The sequence below is a fragment of the Canis lupus genome, chromosome X (assembly GCF_003254725.2).
Source record: "Canis lupus dingo isolate Sandy chromosome X, ASM325472v2, whole genome shotgun sequence".
In the NCBI taxonomy this organism is placed as follows: Eukaryota; Metazoa; Chordata; class Mammalia; order Carnivora; family Canidae; genus Canis; species Canis lupus.
In genome coordinates, this window is record NC_064281.1 from 121,494,204 (window position 1) to 121,514,874 (window position 20,671).

The 20,671-nt window shown below is 40.4% G+C and overlaps 1 protein-coding gene across 1 annotated transcript; it reads left to right on the forward strand.

Annotated features, from left to right (window-relative positions):
• The first annotated feature begins 504 nt into the window (after nucleotides 1–504).
• LOC112668557 (paraneoplastic antigen Ma6E-like) lies at nucleotides 505–1,461 on the forward strand. Its single transcript, XM_049107843.1, has one exon. It carries the CDS (start codon nucleotides 505–507, stop codon nucleotides 1,459–1,461), a length of 957 nt encoding a protein of 318 aa, XP_048963800.1.
• Nucleotides 1,462–20,671: the final 19,210 nt, after the last annotated feature.

Sequence of the window (20,671 nt, forward strand, 5' to 3'; positions counted from 1 at the left end):
GTCTTTCTGCCCCAGGCTCCTGATTTAGAGTCACAGGATAGACCCAATTTCCCTGCCCAGCACCAGAGGCAAGCAAGGTCTGGCCAGGCAGGTGAGGCAGGAGCTGTAGGTAAAGAAAGGGCTGCAGATGTCACAGGAGCTGCAAGTAAGGAAGGGTGTGAAGGTCAGGAAGGAGCTATAGGTGAGGCAGGAGCTGCAGGTGAGGCAGGAGCTGCAGGTGAGGGGGGAGGGGCAGGTGAGGCAGGAGTTGCAGGTGAGGAAGAAGCCATAGGTGAAGTGGGAGTTGCAAGTGAGGCGAGAGCAGCAGGTGAGATGGGAGCTGCAGGTGAGGAAGGGTGTAAAGGTAAGGAAGAAGCTACATGTGAGGTGGGGGCTGCTGGTGATAAAGGACATGAAAGTGAGGAAAAAGCTGCAGGTGTGGAAGGAGCTGTAGGTGAGGCAGGAACTGAAAATGAAGGGATAGTGTTAGATGAAGGAGATGCAGATGTGGTAGGAGCTGTCAGTATGGTAGGAGAAGATGGAGGAGTACTCGATGAAGAGGGAGCTGTAGGTGTGGCAGGAGCAGAAGGTGAGGCAGGAGCTGTAGGTGTGACAGGAGCTGCCGGTGTGGCAGGAACAGAAGATGAAGGAGCAGTGTCTGATGAGGAGGGAGCCGCAGGTGACACAGGAATTGCAGGTGTGCTGGGATCTGTGAGTATGGCAGGAGCAGCAGGGGAGGCGGGCACTACAGGGGAGGAAGGAGCTGCAGGAGCCGTAGATGAGGGAGGATCCTGGATCCAGCAGTGGGGCCAGGCTTGGCAGCCTGTGCCAGAAGACGCGGCCTACGGGGAACTGAGAACCTTCTCCGGGATGGAAGATCCAGACCAAGAGTCCTTTGAGGTCTGGCTGGAGCACGCCAACGACATGCTGTTCATGTGGCGCCACGTGCCAGAAGGGGAGAGGAGGCGGTGGCTGATGGAAAGCTTGGGGGGCCTCGCGCTCGAGTTCATGTGCGGCCTCCTGGCAGAAAATCCCAACATGCTTGCGCAGGATTGCCTGGCCGCAATGGTCCAGGTGTTCGGAGACAAGGATCCCTGCGTGACCGCACGGCTGAAGTTCCTGACGTGCGCCCAGCGGCCCCAGGAGACTCTGTTTGCCTACGTGATGCGCCTGGAAGGCCTGCTGCAGTCGGCCGTGGAGAAGGGGGCCATCCATCCCACCATCGCGGACCAGGTTCGCGCCAGGCAGGTGCTGATGCGGGCTCGCTCCAACGAGATGCTCCAGAGCAAGCTGAAGAGGATGCGGCTGGAGAGGAGACCACCCGGCTTCCTGGGGATGCTGCGGCTCATCCGCGAGGCCGAGGCGTGGGAGGCCGCCCCAGCTACGGGTGAGCAGTTCCAAGTGGAAGAAGGGCGCCCCGCCCGTGTATGTCAGAGACTATGGCAGGAGGACTGTGGTGGTGGGGGACGCAGAGGTCCCTGAGAGGAGGAGGGCCGTGACCTATGGGTTCTAGTGACGGTTAGACGTTCCTCTCTCTGTTGTCATTCCCTGTCTTTAATGGTTGCAGTACATTTTCTCTTCAATAAATTTCATTGAATGTTTCAGCTAGGTCTTGTCTTGGCTGTGGCTCATCGAGGGAATGGTCTACTGACGTCGGAGTGGGGCCAACAGTTGCCTGTTACCCAGAGTTGGCTTTCACATATGGTCACGGCAAGGTCCAAGAGGTGATGTGGGTTGCCTCATTTGCAAGATTTGTCACCACGCAGAAGGATTGTGCAAGCTGCATTTTGCCAGTCAGAAGTCTGTTGTGTGAGCAGAATGGCTCGCTGGGCCTGTAGGGCATAAACTGAACGTCTTGGAAATAAGTGGGTAAGACCTTGAATGAAGGACAAAGGATATGCAGGATGGAGTCCTGGGTATATATTTAATAGCTCCTCAGTTTATTGTCATATATATTGAGTCTCTGCAACTATTGTGATAGAGGCTTCAAGAAACTGTGGATGAACATTAGATTCTCGACTGGAAAGAAAAAAGGGTGAGATTCCACCAGTCTTCCAAGGGTCTGGGGAGGAGAGCGAAAACACCTTGATTTTCGCGCAGGGCGCTCCTGATTTGCGCGCGACACCGTCTTCTGTGCGCCTGCGCGGCAGGGCGAGCGCGCTGAATATTCTGCGCGCCTGCGCGGCGGGAGCTCGCTCGCTGAAGCTTGTGTTGCGCCTGCGCCTACCGCCATTTCCTGTACCGCGGAGCTCAGATCGCAGTGCCTATCGGGAAATGCGACCTTCCTCAAGCGAAATGGCCGCCCGGGACTAGAACAGCCTCGGTGTAGCTTCTCCTGCTGCCGTGCTGGTTCTGGTCGCTAGATGGCGCGCGAGGATCATAAATGGGCCGGACCGTCCGTCTGGGGCTGCCTGGGGCTCTGGGTGCCCTGAACCCCGCTGGCCTGGTGAGCTGTAGTGGTGCCAGCGACCGTGGGGTTGCAGCAGGCCCCTCTCACCCTGTGTGGACCATCGCCGCAGTCCCGGCGGAGGCGGGAGAGAGGGAGCGAGCTGAGTGCCCGCTAGCAGCCGAAAGGGGCTCCTCAATTATGTAAGTAATGAACCCCCTTTTCGGCCTCTTGTTGTGTCATCAGTCTCGATATCCAAAGCAAGTTTAATGGTGGTGGTGGGGTGCTATTTTTGTCTTGAGAAACCATAACATTGTTAAAAGCCATGTGAAAGTCTATGCTACTGCTCCTCCCCGCCCTACAGAGACAGGCAAGAAAGTGAATTACAAACAATGTCACAAGAGGGATCGTGGAGATTAGAGCTGCTCTTAAATTCTGAAGGATATGGGGGGGGGGTACCCATCATATCTCCATTTGTTTTTCCAGTCTGAATGACTCTATACTTAGTACCCCAAACTTCACCAACTCGTAGTTCCAGTCAGTGCCTTAGGTACTGAAACAATGAAACATAAAAGCAGATGTTGCAGGATGCCTGGGTGGCTCATTTCGTTAAGTGTTGGGCTCTTGGTTTAATCTCAGGTTGGGATCTCCTGGTGGTAGAATAGAGCCCCCAGTAGGGCTCTGTGCTCAGCATGGAGTTTGCTTGAGATTCTCTCTCCCTCCCCCTCTGTTCCCCTCCCCCCCCCTTCTTGCACTCTCTCTCTCTCTATAAGATGGATAAATAAAACCTTTGAAAAAATAAAAAGCAAATGTTGGGGGAACGCAGGGGGCTCAGTGGGTTAAGCCTTGGACTCCTTTTAAAAATTATTATTGGAGTTCAATTTGCCAACATATAGCATATCACCTAGTGCTCATCCCGCCAAGTGCCCCCCTCAGTGCTCATTACCCAGTCATTCCAACCCCCCGCCCTCCTCCTCTTCCACTACCCCTAGTTTGTTTCCCAGAGTTAGGTGTCTCTCATGTTCTCTCACCCTCTCTGATACTGATTTTGGCTCAGGTCATGATCTTGGGTTGTGGGATTAATCCCCACTCTGACTTTCCCCTGGGCATGGAACCTGCTTGACATTCTCTCCCTCTTTCTCTCTCTCTGCCCCTCCTTCCACCCCATGAGTGGGTGCTTTCTCTCTCTCTCTCTCTAAAAAAAAAAGTACATGTTGAGGCCACTCTTTCGTGAAGGTAGGGCTTGTGTCCACCTCAGGAATGAATATGTCTTTGCACCAGATCTCCCACTTGGGCCAGAAGCACTTTCTCTAAGTATCACCAGAGTCTCAGGTTCTTTCTTCCAGTCCTTTTTACATCTCCCTTTTCTTCCACAGGTGTGAGACCTTCACTATGATTCTAAGGCTGTTCCTGCTGTCTCATGTGCCCTCTCCCATTTATCTTTATCAGTAAGTCTTTTGCACTTCTAACACCATTTTGGCTTTCTGGAGGACCCAAAATGACACATTTGATTGGGAAGGGGTAGAGAGAACCCCTCCTTCTCTTCCTTCGTGGAAAAAGTAGGAGAAATACCAACACACTCTTTCTTTCTAAAAATTCCCTTTAAAAATTACATTGGAAATATGTGATCTTCTCACAATTAGACTTAATAGGATGGTACTGAAGTGGATTTGCCATCTTTTAGTAAATTTAGCACTATAGGGGGTTCATTTGAGGGATTTGGGGGATTGAAAAAGGAAAACATGTTACCACGAGAGGCATTCACACACAAGCTTTACTGGGTTGCACTTGGACAAGGTTGTACACGCTTCATAGCATGAGACCATCCAGAAGCTTATGGGTGGTCTAGAGGGCCACCACCCAGAAAGGGAAGAAGTTATGGTAACTTCCAAAGCAGAGGGGATCACAGAGGAGGCATAAGTGTCTTGGTGATGACACAAAGTCTTTGGAATCAGAGAATTCTGAAGGGCAACTGTGGTTTGGGGTCTTAAAATCACAAGCCTCCACCTTATCAATGGATAGCAGATGTGAGGTAAGGTATCCTGGAATATGCAAAGCAGGCAGGCCCTAATCAACTACAAATCTGCTTGTTTGGACTAAATGGATAAAAATTAGAATTTTTATCTAATTCCAGTGGGCTAAAAGTGGGCTTTTGAGCTGTCAAATTTCAGCCAGCAGTGAAGTAATAAAAAAACCTAGAAGCCAATACACAGAGACTATCTTAGGCTAATTCACATACCAAGCATCGTGTTGTGTTTACACTGAGACTGGAGACTGCAGGGACGTAGGGCCTCCTGTCCTCACATTTGGGCTAAAATCCTGTGGAAATAGACAACATTCCCTGTAATATTCTACCACAAATTCTATGAATACTGAATAGCTATGCCTTGCTTCAGATGCTTGTAGTCCCTGCTGTTATAATACCTTGAATTGCTTAAGTACAATCAATGCTTAATATACAAATGCATATGTAATCACTGTGTTAATTGCTTACAAAGGATACAAGAGTGTGTTAGAGATGGACCTAAGTTAGATGAGGGCAGGTGAGGCACCTTTGGTGAAGAAACATAAATGGTGAAACCTGAAGAATGAGTAGGAGTTGTCAAAAGGTGAGGGAGGTCATGCTCTGGCAGAAAGAACAGAGTATGCAATGAGCACAAAAGTGACCTTGACCTAAGCCACTCTCTCCCACTGTCACACCCCAGGCTTTGTCATCTCCTATAACTACCTCACCTTGAGAATCAGTAATTCAATCATCACACTCTCTGAACACAGATCCTCAACCCACTGTGATCATTTTCTAACCTCTTCAAGACCTTCATACATTGTATCCTCTAGGTTTCAAAGGGTCAGACCTCTCCTATTTTTCACATGATCTTTTTATCTAACTGAATTTATTGAGGTATATTTCAGATGCACAGACTTAGCAATTAGACAATTTGACAAATGGTGAGATATGTATATACCCATGAAACCATCATCACAATCAAGATAAGAAGCATCTCCATCCCTCCAGACTTTCCTCATATTATTTTCCAGTTCCTCCCTCCTTGTGTTTAAACTTTAAACTTTACTTATTATTTCGAATAGCTATTTTTGGTCAATTCTGATATTTCCTACATAGAAATGTTGTCTACAGATAAAGACAGTTTAACTTCTTTTCCAATAATGAATGCCTTTTATTTATTTTTCTTGCCATGAGACACAGTAAATAACTACTCTGTCTTAGAAAGGGTTTCTGCTTAGCTCCTTGGCTTCTTATTGCACACGACCTTAGAATTCAGCAGAGATCTTGATGGGGAAATTCTGCAGTGTGACAGACTCAGTCACCTGCCTCTACCTTCTCATCGCAGTATTGGATTTTTTTAACCCTATGATCCAGCAATTGCACTACTAGGTATTAACCAAAGAAAACAAAAATGCTAATTCAAAGTAATACACACATCCCTGTGTTTATAGCAGCAGCATTATCTACAATAGCCAGATTATGGAAACAGCCCAAGTGTCCATCAATAGATGAATGGATAAAGAAGATGTGTCACATATATATGATGAAATATTACTCAGCCATCAAAAAGAATGAAATATTGCCATTTCCAATGATGTGGATGGAGCTAGAGTGTATTATGCTAAGTGAAATAAGTCAGAGAGATAAACACCATATGATTTCAATCGTATGTGAAATGGAAGAAGCAAAACAATTGATCATAGGGGGGAGAGAGAGAGAGAGAGAGAGACCAAGAAACAGACTCCTAACTATGGAAAACAAATTACTGGTCACCAGAGGAGAGGTGGGTGGGGAGATGGGTGAAATAGGTGATGGGGATTAAGGAGTGCACTTGTGATGAGTACTGGGTGTTGTATGGAAGTGTTGAATCACTATATTGTACACTTGAAACTAATATTGCACTGTATATTAGCTAACTAGAATTTAGATAAATACTTAAGATCTTGGCCTTTTAAGTCTCCAATTTTGTCTCTCTAGCCTAGTGAGACTGCTGAGAATTCTATTGGTTTTGCAAACTGTCACTTCACCTTTCCATGGCTCTCCTCTCCTGAATGTTGGTCCCTTAAGTTTTGATAACTTCAGTAGCTCTCCAACAGCTTTAAACTGATCTTTTTTGTCATGTTTTGTTTTGTTTTTACTACTTAAAGTAACATTTTGATATGCATCTCCCTAATGATTAATAACGTTGAATATTTTTTCACTTGTCTGTTGGCTATTTGTATGTCGTCTTTGGAGAAAATGACCAGGTCCTCTGCTCATTTTAAAATCAGATTGTTTGGTTTTCTATTGAGTTGTATGAATTCTTTATATAGTTTTGGATGTTAACTATTTGATATATGATTTGCAGATATCTTCTCCCATTCAGTAGGGTTTTTTTTTTAGGGTTTTTTTTTTCAGTTGGTGGTTTCCTTCATTGTGCAAAAGCCTATTATTTTGATGTAGTCCCAAGTTGTTTATTTTTGCTTTTCTATCCCTTGCCTGAAGAGGCAGATCCAGAAAATTATTGCTGTTGCCAATGTCCTAGAATTTGCTCCCTTTGTTTTATTTTAGGATTTTTGTGGTTTCAGGTCTTACATTTAGGTCTTTAATCCATTTTGAGTTAATTTTTGTGTATGGTGTTAGAAAATGATCCAATTATATTCTATTGCATATAGCCATCCAGTTTTCCTAGCACCATTTATTGAAGGGACTGTCTTTTCACCATTGTATATTCATCCTCCTTTGTCATAGATTAATTTGTCATATAAGCATGGGTTTATTACTGGGCTCTCTTTTCTGTTCCAGTGATCTATGCATCTATCTTTGTACCAGCACCATGCTGTTATGATTACTAAGGCTTCATAGTATAGTTTGAAATTTAGAATGGTGATACCTCCAGCTTTGCTGTTCTTTCCCAAGATTGCTTTGAAGGGGATGAAGAGGTATGAAATTCCACTTACAAAACAAATAAATCATGGGGATGAAAAGTACAGCATACTGGAAACCTGGGTGGCTCAGTCAGTTAAGTGTCTGCCTTCGGTTCAGGTCATGATCCTAGATTCCTGGGATCGAGCCCTGTGTCTGGCTCCCCGCTTTGGAGGGAGTCTACTTCTTCCTCTCCCTCTCCCCTTCCTTTGCTTGTGCTCTGTCTTGCTATTTTTCTCTCTCTCTCTCTCAAATAAGTAAAATCTTTAAAAAAAGTACAGCACTGCAAATATAGCCAATAAAATGGTAATAACATTGTATGGTGACAGATGGTAACTACACTTATGGTGATCACTGTGTAATGTATAGAATTGTTGAATCAAAATGTTGTACACCTAGAACTAATATAGTATCACATGAAAATTATACTTCAATTAAAAATAAACAATGTTTTTATGGTTAAATATAGCACATATACAAAAGAAATATATATATATATATATATATATATATATATCTCAACACTTTAAAGACTAATGGAAAACTACACACCCATGAATCCACCATGCAGGTAAGCTTCAGGTATGGAGCTCCCTTGGCCCTATTCATTTATATTCAGTTCTAGTTCGCATTCATGCCACTATCCTACATTACAGTTATTTTTAAAGACTCATTTTAATTGAAATGTAATTGACATATAACAGTTTGTAAGTGTAAGGTATAAAAAGTGTTGATTTGAAGGGTACCTAGGTCGTGCAGTCAGTTTAGCATCCACCTCGTGGTCTCAGCTTGGGTTGTGATCTTGGTGTCATCAGACATGCATTGGTCAGTGAGGAATCTGCTTCAGGTTCTCTCTCCCTCATCCTGCCCCTCCTGCTTGAGCCCCCCCCCTCTCTTTCTCAAATAAATAAATCTTTTAAAAAGCATTTATTTGATATATTTATATATTGCAATATGTTACCACCTTAGCCTCGGCTAAACCTCAATCATGCCACGTAATTATTTCTTTTTTTTGTGGTGTAAATATGAGTGATATTTTAACGTGATTTTCTTGTTCTCTATAGGAGCATTTGTTGGTCATATGTTACCCTACCACTTATCCTCATTTCTTCTACCATCATCCTAGTCCAAATTATGACCATAACTTCCATATGTTAATGCAATAGCTTCCTAAATTGATCTTGCATCCACTTTGCCTCCTTATTATGCATTCCTCATATAGCAGCCAGAATTATTTTTTAAAAACAGATCAGATTATGTTATTTCCCTGCTCAAAAACCTTCAATTGCTTCCTACTGCTTTCTTAGCATAAAATAAATAACATTGTTAATAACAAGTAGCATTTGCTGAGTTGTGATAATACTCAATTTACCAGGCACTACATCACAGTAATACAAATGATTGTTTCATTTCCATTATTTCTCTTGTTTATACTGACAGATAAGCAGAAATCTGTAAAATTTAGGGTAATTGCTAAATAACACATTTAGAAGTGGTGAAGGTGGAGACCCAGGAAATGTAAATGTTGCAGCTGAAGTCTTAAAGCAGTTTGGAGAAAATTTTCTTCTTCTTTGAGGAACCTCAGTCTTCTCTCTTAAAGCCTTCAACCATTTGGATGTGGTCCACTCAGATTATGGAGAATAATCTGCTTTATTCAAAGTCCACTAATTTAATGTGAATCATACATAAAATATCTTCACAGCAGCATTTGTATAGCTGTTTCACCAAGAAACTGGGCAGTATTTCTTAGTCAAGTTGACACATAAAATCAACCATCATGTTCCCTGACTATATTTTCATGGTAAGGAATTAAAACAAGAGGCATATTGAAGATATACACACTCCCACTCCCATTCCCTTCCCTCCAGAAAAGGTGTGCACTATCAATCTCTCAGTGAGAATCCTTCCAGAACCCCTTAACATTTATACATATAAACGTATACATAATACAATTTGGTTTTATTTTATTTAAGTGGGATCATTCTATTAAGTACTGTTTGGTGTCTTGTTTTCCCTCTTGAATGGTAAGTCATATATATTTATCTTTTTTGTAACATGGACAAACAAAACATTTATTCAGTGTTGTAGACATCGAATGGTACAATTGAATAAAAAGCAAAAGAATCTATTTGATCCTTTTCTGAACTTCAGTATTCTCCTCAAAAGTTGCTATTGCTTGGTATGTAACTATGAAAACTGTAGACAGAATATATACAGAGGTGAAGATGGCAGGGTTTGGCTTTGTCTCCTTTATGTGCTTTCTTCCTCTCCATTTTCACTCCTGCATAAATTATATCAAGAATGACATTGAGATGATGTTATGTGACATGATCTATGTGAATAAGAGAGAAGCTTGTTTGACTTGCAAGTGTTCCACTAATAAGCATGTGAAAAACCTGAGCCCACTCCTATGCAGGATTCTCTGACTGACATCTGTAGAAATCATTTCCCTACCAAGCTAGAGTCAAATATTGTAAGCTCCCAGATTAGAGAGGTATATAAAAGTCAACAGTAATTTTTTCAGCCAGAAACACAAGACTTTGATTGTGTGGATTTATTAGACAATTATCTGTGGGAACTTTCCAAGAAAAATATCAGGAGAAGAGTGGTGGGCCTAGTGGGTTGGACCAGAGCAAGTGTATGAATTTGGAACCTGTAGCAGGCTGAATAAAGACCTCAAAAGATAGCAGGTTCTAATTCCTGGAACTTGTAAATATCACCTTTTTTTTGAAAAAAGGATTTTGCAGGTATTAAGTATTTTGAGATGGAAAGATTATCGTGGGTTATCCAGGGGGGCCTTAAATCCAATCACAGCTGTCCTTATAAGAGAGAGGCATCTCTCTCTCTCTCTCTTTTACACACACACACACACACACACACACACACACACACCGGAGAGGGGAGGGAGAAAGTGATGTGAAGGAGTAGAGAGAGGATCACCTGGGTGGCTCAGTGGTTGAGCGTCTGTCTTTGGCTCAGGTAATGATCCTGGGGTCCCAGGATCCAGTTCTGCAAAATAATTAGAAAACAACTAACAAATGGCAATAGTAAGTCCTTACCTGTCAATAATTACTTTAAATGGAAATGAATTAGGGATGCCTGGGTGGCTCAGTAGTTGAGCGTCTGCCTTCTGCTCAGGTCATGATCTTGGGGTCCTGGGATCAAGTCCCACACCAGGATCCCTGTAGGGATCCTGCTTCTCCCTCTCCCTGTGTCTCTGCCTCTTTCTGTGTCTCTCATGAGTAAATAAATACGATATTTTTAAAAAAGGAATAGAGAGAGATTAGAAAATACTGACCTTCAAGATTGGAGTATTGTAAACAGAAGCCAAGGAATGCTGGCAGCCAACATATGCTGAAAGAGACAAGGAAGGATCCTCCTCTAGAGCCTCCAGAGAGAGCTTAGACTTGCCAATGTTGACTCATCCCAGTGATACCAATTTTAGACTTCTGTCCACCAGAACTGTGGTAGAATAAATTTGTTTTACACAACCCAGTTCGTGGTAATTTGTTAAAGCAGATATACAAGGCCCGTACAGTACCAAGTCTAACTTTTCAAGTGTCAGCCACAACTTCCATATACACATAATAAGCTAGTGTTAAAGATTAGATGGTCATAGAAGACTTAGGAGTCTTGGAGAGGCAACCAACAACATGCTTCGATCCACAGATCTAAGATTTTTATTTGGGGGATCTCCCAGTGACTGAGGAATTGCAAAAGAGAGTGAAGGGGAAGCTGAGGTGTCAGATCAATCTTTACTCCTCTGTGAGTATTTTGTGAGATACACAAAGGAAGACAGCAGTAAATAGAGTTACAGGGTCCTCACTCTTTTAGGAAGCTCTCCAGGGAAAAGTCTTGCTCTAGGGACCATATTATTAAAGTCTTAATTAATGGCACTTTAGCTGAGTCTTGGAGCTGGAAGGTGTCTATCATCACAGTGATACACAACAATTCCAGGGAACATGAAATGGTTGTGCATGGCAGGATCCTATATAAATGGACACAGAGACTGCCTGGAGGTCAGGGTGACTTAGATAGCCCATGGCTATGTGTAAGGCTCAAGGGAAGTGGGAAAGGTATAGAGACTAATATTTACTTCTATTTGTACTTTGTTTAGTGCTCTTTTTATCAATTTTATGAATTTGAAAGCAACCAATTAGTAATGATAATTTTAAGCATTTTTTGAGCATAGTTGACACACATGTAAGGTAAGTTTCGGGTGTACAACCTAGTGATCTGACAAGTTTATACATTATGCTATGCTCACCACAAGTGTAGCTACCATCTGTCCTGTTGCATCATTATTATAGTATCATTGAATATATTCCTTACACTGTGCCTTTTATTTCCATAACACTTTTTTTTGGTTTTGGGATTTTTATTTTTCTTAAGTTTTTATTTAAATTCCAGGTATAGAGTGTTATATTAGTTTCAGGTGTACAGCAGAGTGATTGAAACTTCCAAAAATCACCCAGTGCTCATCACAAGTGTACTCCTTAATTTCCATCACCTATCTCACCCATTCCCCCCACCACCTTCCCTCTGGTAACATCAGTTTGTTCTCTGTAGTTAAGAGGCTATGTCTTGGTTTCTCTCTCTCTCTCTCTCTCTCTCTCTCTCTCTTTTTCCCCTATGCTCATTTGTTTTGTTCCTTAAATTTCACATATGAGCGAAATCATAGACTATTTGTCTTTCTCTTACTTATTTTGCTTAGCGTTATTTGCTCTAGTTCCACCCATGTCCTTGCAAATGGCAATTTTTCATTATTTTTGATGGCTGAGTAATATTTCATTATGTATATATATCACACTTTCTTTATCCACGCATTAACTGATGGACACTGGGACTGCTTCCATAATTTGGCATTTATAATTTGGCAATTGTAAATAATGCTGCTATACACATAGGGGTGTATGTATCCCTTTGAATTAGTGTTTTTGTATTCTTTGGGTAAATACCCAGCAGTGGGATTTCTGGACTGTAAGGTAGCTCTATTTTTAACTTCTTGAGGACCCTTCATACTGTTTTCCAGAGTGACTGCACTAGTTTGCACTCCAAACAACAGTGCACAAGGGTTCCTTTTCCTCCATATCCTTGCCAGTACGCTCTGCTTCTTGTGTTGTTGATTTTAGCCATTATATATACATAATGAAATATTACTCAGCCATCATTTTGACAGGTGTGAGATGTCCCATGACATATTCATTCCATAACGAAACCTGTATCTCCCACTCCCTTTCACCCATTTGCCCATTCTCCCACCCCCTGTCCTCTAGTGACCAGTTGTCCTCTGTATTTATAGGTCTGATTCTCCTTTTTGTTGGTTTATTCATTTGTTTTTTCTTTTTCTTTTTCTTTTTTATTTTTAACTTATTTATTTTTTTAATAATAAATTTATTTTTTATTGCTGTTCAATTTGTCAACATACAGAATAACACCCAATGCTCATCCCGTCAAGTCCCCCGGTCAGTGCTCCCCACCCAGTCACCCCCACCCCCTGCCCTCCTCCCCTTCCACCACCCCTAGTTCGTTTCCCAGAGTTAGGAGTCTTCCATGTTCTGTCTCCCTTTCTGATATTTCTTACCCATTTCTTCTCCCTTCCCCTCTATTCCCTTTCACTATTATTTATATTCCCCAAATGAATGAGACCATATAATGTTTGTCCTTCTCCGATTGACTTATTTCACTCAGTATAATACCCTCCAGTTCCATACACGTCGAAGCAAATGGTGGGTATTTGTCGTTTCTAATGGCTGAGTAATATTCCATTGTATACATAAACCACATTCTCTTTATCCATTCATTTGTTTTTTTTAAAGATTCCAATTATGCATGGAATCATTTGGTATTTGTCTTTTTCAAACTGACTTTCGCTTAGCAGACTACTTCCTAAGTCCATCCATCCTGTCTCAAATGGCACAATCTCATCCTTTTTAATGGACACACACACACACACACACACACAGGTTAGTTCTATATCTTGGCTATTGTAAATAATTCTGCAGTAAACATAAGGGAGCATATATCTCTTTGAATTAGTGTTTTTGTTTTCTTTGGGCAAATACCCAATAGTGGAATTTTTGAATCCTGTGGTATTTCTATTTTTAGTATTTTTATTTAAGGAACCTCTATACTGTTTTCCACAGAGATTGCACCAATTTACATTTCCACCAACAATACATGAGGGTTCCCTTTTTACCACATTTTTTGCCAACATTTGTCATTTTTTGTCTCTGACAGGTGTAAGGTGATATGGTGGTAAGGTGATTATGGTTTTGATTTGCATTTCCTTGATGAATACTCATGTTAAGCACCTTGTCATGCATCTGTTGGTCATATGTATGTCTTCCTTGGAAAATTTCTACTTGGGTCTTCTGGCCATTTTTTAATTGCATTATTTTAAGGGAATATTGAGTTGTATAAGTTCCTTATATTTTTTATGTATTTTGGATATTAACCCCACTTAGTACATTATCTTGTGCTGTGCAAGCTTTTTATTTTGATGAAGTCCCAATAGTTTAATTTTGTTTTTCTTTCCCTTGCCTTAGGAGACATATCTATAATCTTCTAGGAGTTGTATGGTTGCAGGTTTCACATTTAGGTCTTTAATCCATTTTGAGTTTGTTTTTGCATATGGTGTTAAAAAGTAGTCCAATTTCATTCTTTTATGTGTAGCTGTCCAGTTTTCCCAGCACCATTTATTGAAGACACTCTTTTCCCCATTGCATATTCTTGCTTATTTTGTCATAGATTAATTGACCATATAAGTATGGGTTTATTTCTGGGCTCTCTGTCCTGTTCCAGTGATCTATGTCTCTATTTTTATGCCTGTATTATACTCTTTTGATTACTATACCTTTGTAGTACATCTTGAAATCAGGGATTGTGATACCTCCGGCTTTGTTCTTTCTCAGGATTGCTTTGGTTATTCAGAGTCTTCTGTGGTTCCATACAAATTTTAGTATTATTTGTTTTGGTTTTGTGAAAAATGCTGTTGATATATATATTTTAAAGATTTTGTTTATTTATTCAGGAGACACACACACACACACACACACAGAGGCAATGACATAGGCAGAGAGAGAATCAGACTCCATACAGGGAGCCTGTTGTGGGACTCAATCTCGGGACTCTAGGATCACGTCCTGAGCTGAAGGCAGGTGATTAACCACTGAGCAACCCAGGCATCCCTGCTGTTGATATTTTTGACAGGTATTGCATTGAATCTGTAGATTGCTTTAGATAGCATAGACATTTTAACAATATTAATTCTTCTAATCCATAAGCATGGAATATCTTTCCATTTGTTATATCATCTTCAATTTCTTTCATCACTGTTTTATAGTTTTTGGAGTACAGGTCTTTCACCTCTTTAGTTAGACTTATTCCTAGGTATTTTATTTTTTACTGTGCTGTTGTAAATGGGATCATTTTCTTACTTTCCCTTTCTGCTACTTTGTTATTAGCATATAGAAATGCTACCAATTTCTGGGTATTAATTTTGTATACTACAACTTTAGTGAATTCATTTATCGGTTCTAATAGTATTTTGGTGGACTCTGTAGGATTTTCTCTATATAGTATCATGTGGTCTATAAATAGTGATAGATTAGCTTTTTCTTTACCAATGTGGATGCCTCTCATATCTTTTTCTTGTCTGATTGCTGTGACTAGTACTTCTAGTACTATGTTGAATAAAAGTGGTGAGAGTGGACATCCTTGTCTTATTTCTGATCTTATAGGGAAGCTCACAGTTTTACACTGTTGAATAGGATGTTAGCAGTGGGTATTTTATATGTGGCCTTTATTATGTTGAGATATATTCCTTCTGATTTCACTTTGTTTAGAGTTTTTATCATGAAAAGATGCTATATTTTGTCAAATGCTTTTTCAGCATCTATTGAGATGATCATGTGATTTTTATCCTTGGTTTTGTTATTATGTGTATCACATTGACTGATTTTCAAATTTTGAACCACTCTTGCATCCCTGAAATAAATCCCATCTGATTGTGGTGAATGATCTTTTTAATGTATTGTATGTGGTTTGCTGATATTTTATTGAGGATTTTTGCATCTATGTTCATCAAGATATTGGCCTGTAGTTCTCTTTTTTTGTGGTGTCTTTGGTTTTGGTATCATGGTAATGCTGGCCTCCTAGGATGATTCCTTCCTCTTCTATTTTTTGGAATAGTTTGAGGAGAATAGCTATTAACTCTTCTTTAAATGTTTGGTAGAATTCATCTGTGAATCTCTCTCATCCTGGACTTTTATTTTTTTGGTGGTTTTTTGAGTACTGATTAAATTATGCTATTTGTAATCAGTCTATTTAGATTTTCTATTTTTTCCTGGTTCAGTTTTGGGAGTTTGTGTGTTTCTAGAATCTATCCATCTCTTCAAAGTTGTCCAATTTCTTGGTAGATAATTTTTCATAGTATTCTCTTATAACACTTTGTCTTTCTGTGATGTCAGTTGTTACTTCTCTCTTTTTTCTGAATGTATTTATTTGGACCCTTTCTCCTTTTTGCTTCATGAGTCTAGTTTGTCAATTTTATTTAGCTTTTCAGTTTTTATGGATAATTTATTATAATAATTATTATTAATTTTTTATAAATTTATTTTGTATTGGTGTTCAATTTGCCAACATATAAAATAACACCCAGTGCTCATCCCATCAAGTGCCCCCCTGAGTGCTGTGCCACCCAGTCACCCCCACCTCCTGCCCACCTCCCCTTTCACCACCCCTAGTTCGTTTCCCAAAGTTAGGAGTCTCTCATGTTCTGTCTCCCTTTCTGATATTTCCCACTCATTTTTTTCCTTTCCCCTTTATTCCCTTTCACTATTATTTATATTCCCCAAACGGATGAGACCATATAATGTTTGTCCTTCTCTGATTGACTTATTTCACTCAGCATAATACCCTCCAGTTCTATCCACGTTGAAGCAAATGGTGGGTATTTGTCGTTTCTAATGGCTGAGTAATATTCCATTGTATACATATTATTATTAATTTAAATTCAATTTGCCAACATATAGTATAACACCCAGTGCTCATCCCATCAAGTGCCCTCCTCAGTGCCTGTCACACAGCTGCCCCATCCCCTCACCCACCTCCCCTTCCACAAAGAATCATTGAGTTTTTCTATTGTTCTTAGTCTCTGTGTCATTTAGTTTTGCTCTGATCCAGATTATTTACTTTCTTGTACTCATTTTGGGATTGTTTATCTTTTTCTAGTTCCTTTAGATATACGGCTAGCTTGTTTATTTGAGCTTTTCCTTCTTCTTTTTTTTTTTTATTATTTATTCATGACAGTCACAGAGAGAGAGAGAGAGGCAGAGACACAGGCAGAGGGAGAAGCAGGCTCCATGCACCGGGAGCCCGATGTGGGATTCGATCCCGGGTCTCCAGGATCGCGCCCTGGGCCAAAGGCAGGCGCCAAACCGCTGCGCCACCCAGGGATCCCCGAGCTTTTCCTTCTTCTTAGGCCTGTATTGCTATATACTTCTCTTTTAGAACTGCTTTTACTCATAAGATACCTAGGAATAACCCTAACCAAAGAGGTAAAGGATCTATACCCCTAAAAACTACAGAACACTTCTGAAAGAAATTGAGGAAGACACAAAGAGATGGAAAAATATTCCATGTTCATGGATTGGATGAATTAATATTGAGAAAATGTCAATGTTACCAGGGCAATTTACACATTTAATGCAATCCGTATCAAAATACCATGGACTGTCTTCAGAGAGTTGGAACAAATTATTTTAAGATTTGTGTGGAATCACAAAAGACCCCGAATAGCCAAGGGAATTTTATTTTATTTTTTTTATTTTTTATTTTTTTTTCCAGGGGAATTTTAAAAAAGAAAATCATAGCTGGGGGAATCACAATGCCAGATTTCAGGTTGTACTACAAAGCTCTCTGTGGTCATCAAGACAATGTGGTACTGGCACAAAAACAGACACAGAGATCAATGGAACACAATAGAGAATCCAGAAGTGGACCCTCAACTTTATGGTCTACTAATATTCAACAAAGGAGGAAAGACTCTCCACTGGAAAAAAGACAGTCTCTTCAATAAAGGATTCTGGGAAAATTGGACATCCACATGCAGAAGAATGAAACTAGACCACTCTCTTTCACCATACACAAAGATAAACTCAACATGGATGAAAGATCTTAATGTGAGACAAGATTCCATCAAAATCCTAGAGGAGAACACAGGCAACACCCTTTTTGAACTTGGCCACAGTAACTTCTTGCAAGATTAATCCATGAAGGCAAGAGAAACAAAAGCAAAAATGAACTATTGGGACTTCCTCAAAATAAGAAGCTTCTGCACAGCAAAAGAAACAGTCAACAAAACTAAAAGACAACCTACAGAATGGGAGAAGATATTTGCAAATGACCCATCAGATAAAGGGCTAGTATCCAAGATCTATAAAGAACTTATTAAACTCAACACCAAAGAAACAAACAATCCAATCATGAAGTGGGCAAAAGACATGAACAGAAATCTCACAGAGGAAGACCTAGACATGGCCAACAAGCACATGAGAAAATGCTCCGCATCACTGGCCATCAGGGAAATACAAATCAAAACCACAAGGAGATACCACCTCACACTAGTGAGAATGGGGCAAATTAACAAGGCAGGAAACAGCAAATGTTGGAGAGGATGTGGAGAAAGGGGAACCCTCTTGCACTGTTGGTGGGAATGTGAACTGGTGCAGCCACTCTGGAAAACTGTGGGGAGGTTCCTCAAAGAGTTAAAAATAGGTCTGACCCTACGACCCAGCAATTGCACTGCTGGGGATTTACCCCAAAGATACAGATGCAGTGAAATGCCGGGACACCTGCACCCCGCTGTTTATAGCAGCAATGTCCACAATAGCCCAACTGTGGAAGGAGCCTCGGTGTCCATCGAAAGATGAATGGATAAAGATGTGTTTTATGTATACAATGGAATATTACTCAGCCATTAGAAACGACAAATACCCACCATTTGCTTCGACGTGGATGGAACTGGAGGGTATTATGCTGAGTGAAATAAGTCAATCAGAGTAGGACAAATATTATATCGTCTCATTCATTTGGGGAATACAAAAAATAGTGAATGGGAATAAAGGGGAAAGGAGAAAAAATTAGTGTGAAATATCAGAAAGGGAGACAGAACATGAGAGACTTCTATCTCTGGGAAACGAACTAGGGGTGGTAGAAAGGGAGGTGGGTGGGGGGTGGGGGTGACTGGGTGGCAGGCACTGAGGGGGGCACCTGATGGGATGAGCACTGGGTGTTATTTTATATGTTGGCGAATGAACACCAATAAAAAATAAATTTAAAAAAAGAACTGCTTTTACTGTGTCCAGTAGATTTTGATAAAACAAAAAAGACTTTGGACCAAAGTCCAAAGTTTGGACCAAAAAAGACTTTGGTACTTTCATTTTCACTTGTGTCTCGGTATTTTTTAAATTTCTTTTTGATTGTTTTGTTGACTCATTGGTTGTTTAGCATCATGTTGTTTAGTATCCAAGTGTTTGCATTTTTTTTCCAGTTTTGTCTTGTGATTTATTTCTGGTTTCATATTGTTGTGATAAGAAAAGTTGCATAGTATGATTTCAATCTTCCTAAATTTGTTGGTGACAGTTTTGTGACCTAATATGTGATCTATTCTGAAACATAGTCCCTGTGCACTTGAAAGAAAGTGTGTTCTATTGTTTTGGGATGAAATGTTCTTTACATATGTGTTATGTCCATCTGTTTCAGTGTGTTATTCAAATATATTGTTTCCTTATAGATTTTCCGCCTTGATGACCTATGTATTGATTAAAATTGAGTGTTAATGTCTTCTACTATTATTGTATTACCATCAATTTATCTCTTTATATCTGTTAATATTTGCTTTATGTATTTAGGTCCTCCAGTGTTGGATGCGTTGATAATTACAATTGTTCCATCCCCTTGTTAGATTTATCCCTTTATCATTGGGTAGCGTCCTTCTTTGTCTTGTTATAGTATGTTTTAAAGTTGATTTTCTTTGATATAAGTATTGCTACCCTGGCTTTTTTTTTTTCAGTTTCATTTACATGGTGAATGTTTTTCCATCCTTTCGCTTTCATTCTGTATATGTCTGTAGGTCTAAGGTGATCCTCTTGTAGGCAGCATATGGATAGGTCATGTTTTTTTCTTTTATCCATTCAATCATTTTGTGTCTTCTGATTGGAGCGTTTAGGCCATTTACATTTACAGTAATTACTGACAGGTATATACTTATCACCATTTTGTTATTTGTTTTCTGGTTATTTATATAGTTATTCCTTTCTTCGTCTTTTGCTCTTTTTCTTTGTGATTGATGAGTTTCTATAGTGCTATGTTTGGCTTTCTTTCTCTTTATTTTATTGTGTATCTATCATAGGTTTTGGGTTTGTGGTTACCATAAGGTTCATATATAATATCCTATGTAGCAGTCTGTATTAGCTTCATGGTCATTCAAGTTCAAATACATTTTCTAAGAAAGAAAAAACCTTTATTTTTATTTTTCCTTTCTCTTTTTCCATCTTTTACGCCCTCCTCCATGCTTTACATATATATTTTCATATTTTACATCTTTTTTTTCATGATTTTCTTATGCCTAATTATGGCCATTTTTTCTGCACTTAAGTCCCTTTAACATTTCTCATAAGACTGGCTAGGTGGTGATAAACTCCTTTATTTTTCATTTGTATGGGAAACTTCTTATCTCTTTTTCAAATCTGAATGATAAACTTGCTAGGTAGAATATTCTTGATTGTAGACTTTTTCTTTTTAGCACTTTGAAATTATCAGGGCATTCTCTTCTGGCCTGCAAAGTTTCTTCTGATACCTTATAGGTTTTCCGTTATAGGTAACTTTTTGTTTTTCTCTTACTGATTTTAGATTCTCTTTTTATCCTTAACCTTTGGCATTTTAAATATTATGTGCGATGATGTGGACCTCCCTTGGGTTCATCTTGTTTGAATTGGAGTTGGATGTCTATTGCCTTCTCCAGTTTAAGGAAGTTTTCAGGGAGGTGGGGCAAGATTGCGGAAGAGTAGGATCCAAGTCACCTGTCCCCACCAACTTACCTAGATAACTTTCAAATCATCCTGAAAACCTAAAAATTCGGCCTGAGATTTAAAGAGAGAACAGCTGGAATGCTACAGTGAGAGGAGTTCGGACATCTATCAAGGTAGGAAGATGGGAAAAAAAACATCCAAGGGGGAGGGGCCCCTGCGAGGATCCGGGTTAAGGCCGGGTGGCGAGAGCCTCCAGGACAAGAAAGCCCAGTCCCAGAAAAGCAGTAACTTTACCAATCTTCCCCAATGGAAAGGCTCTCACAGGTTGCTCAGGCAGGATCCCAGGAGGGGCCGTGGAGC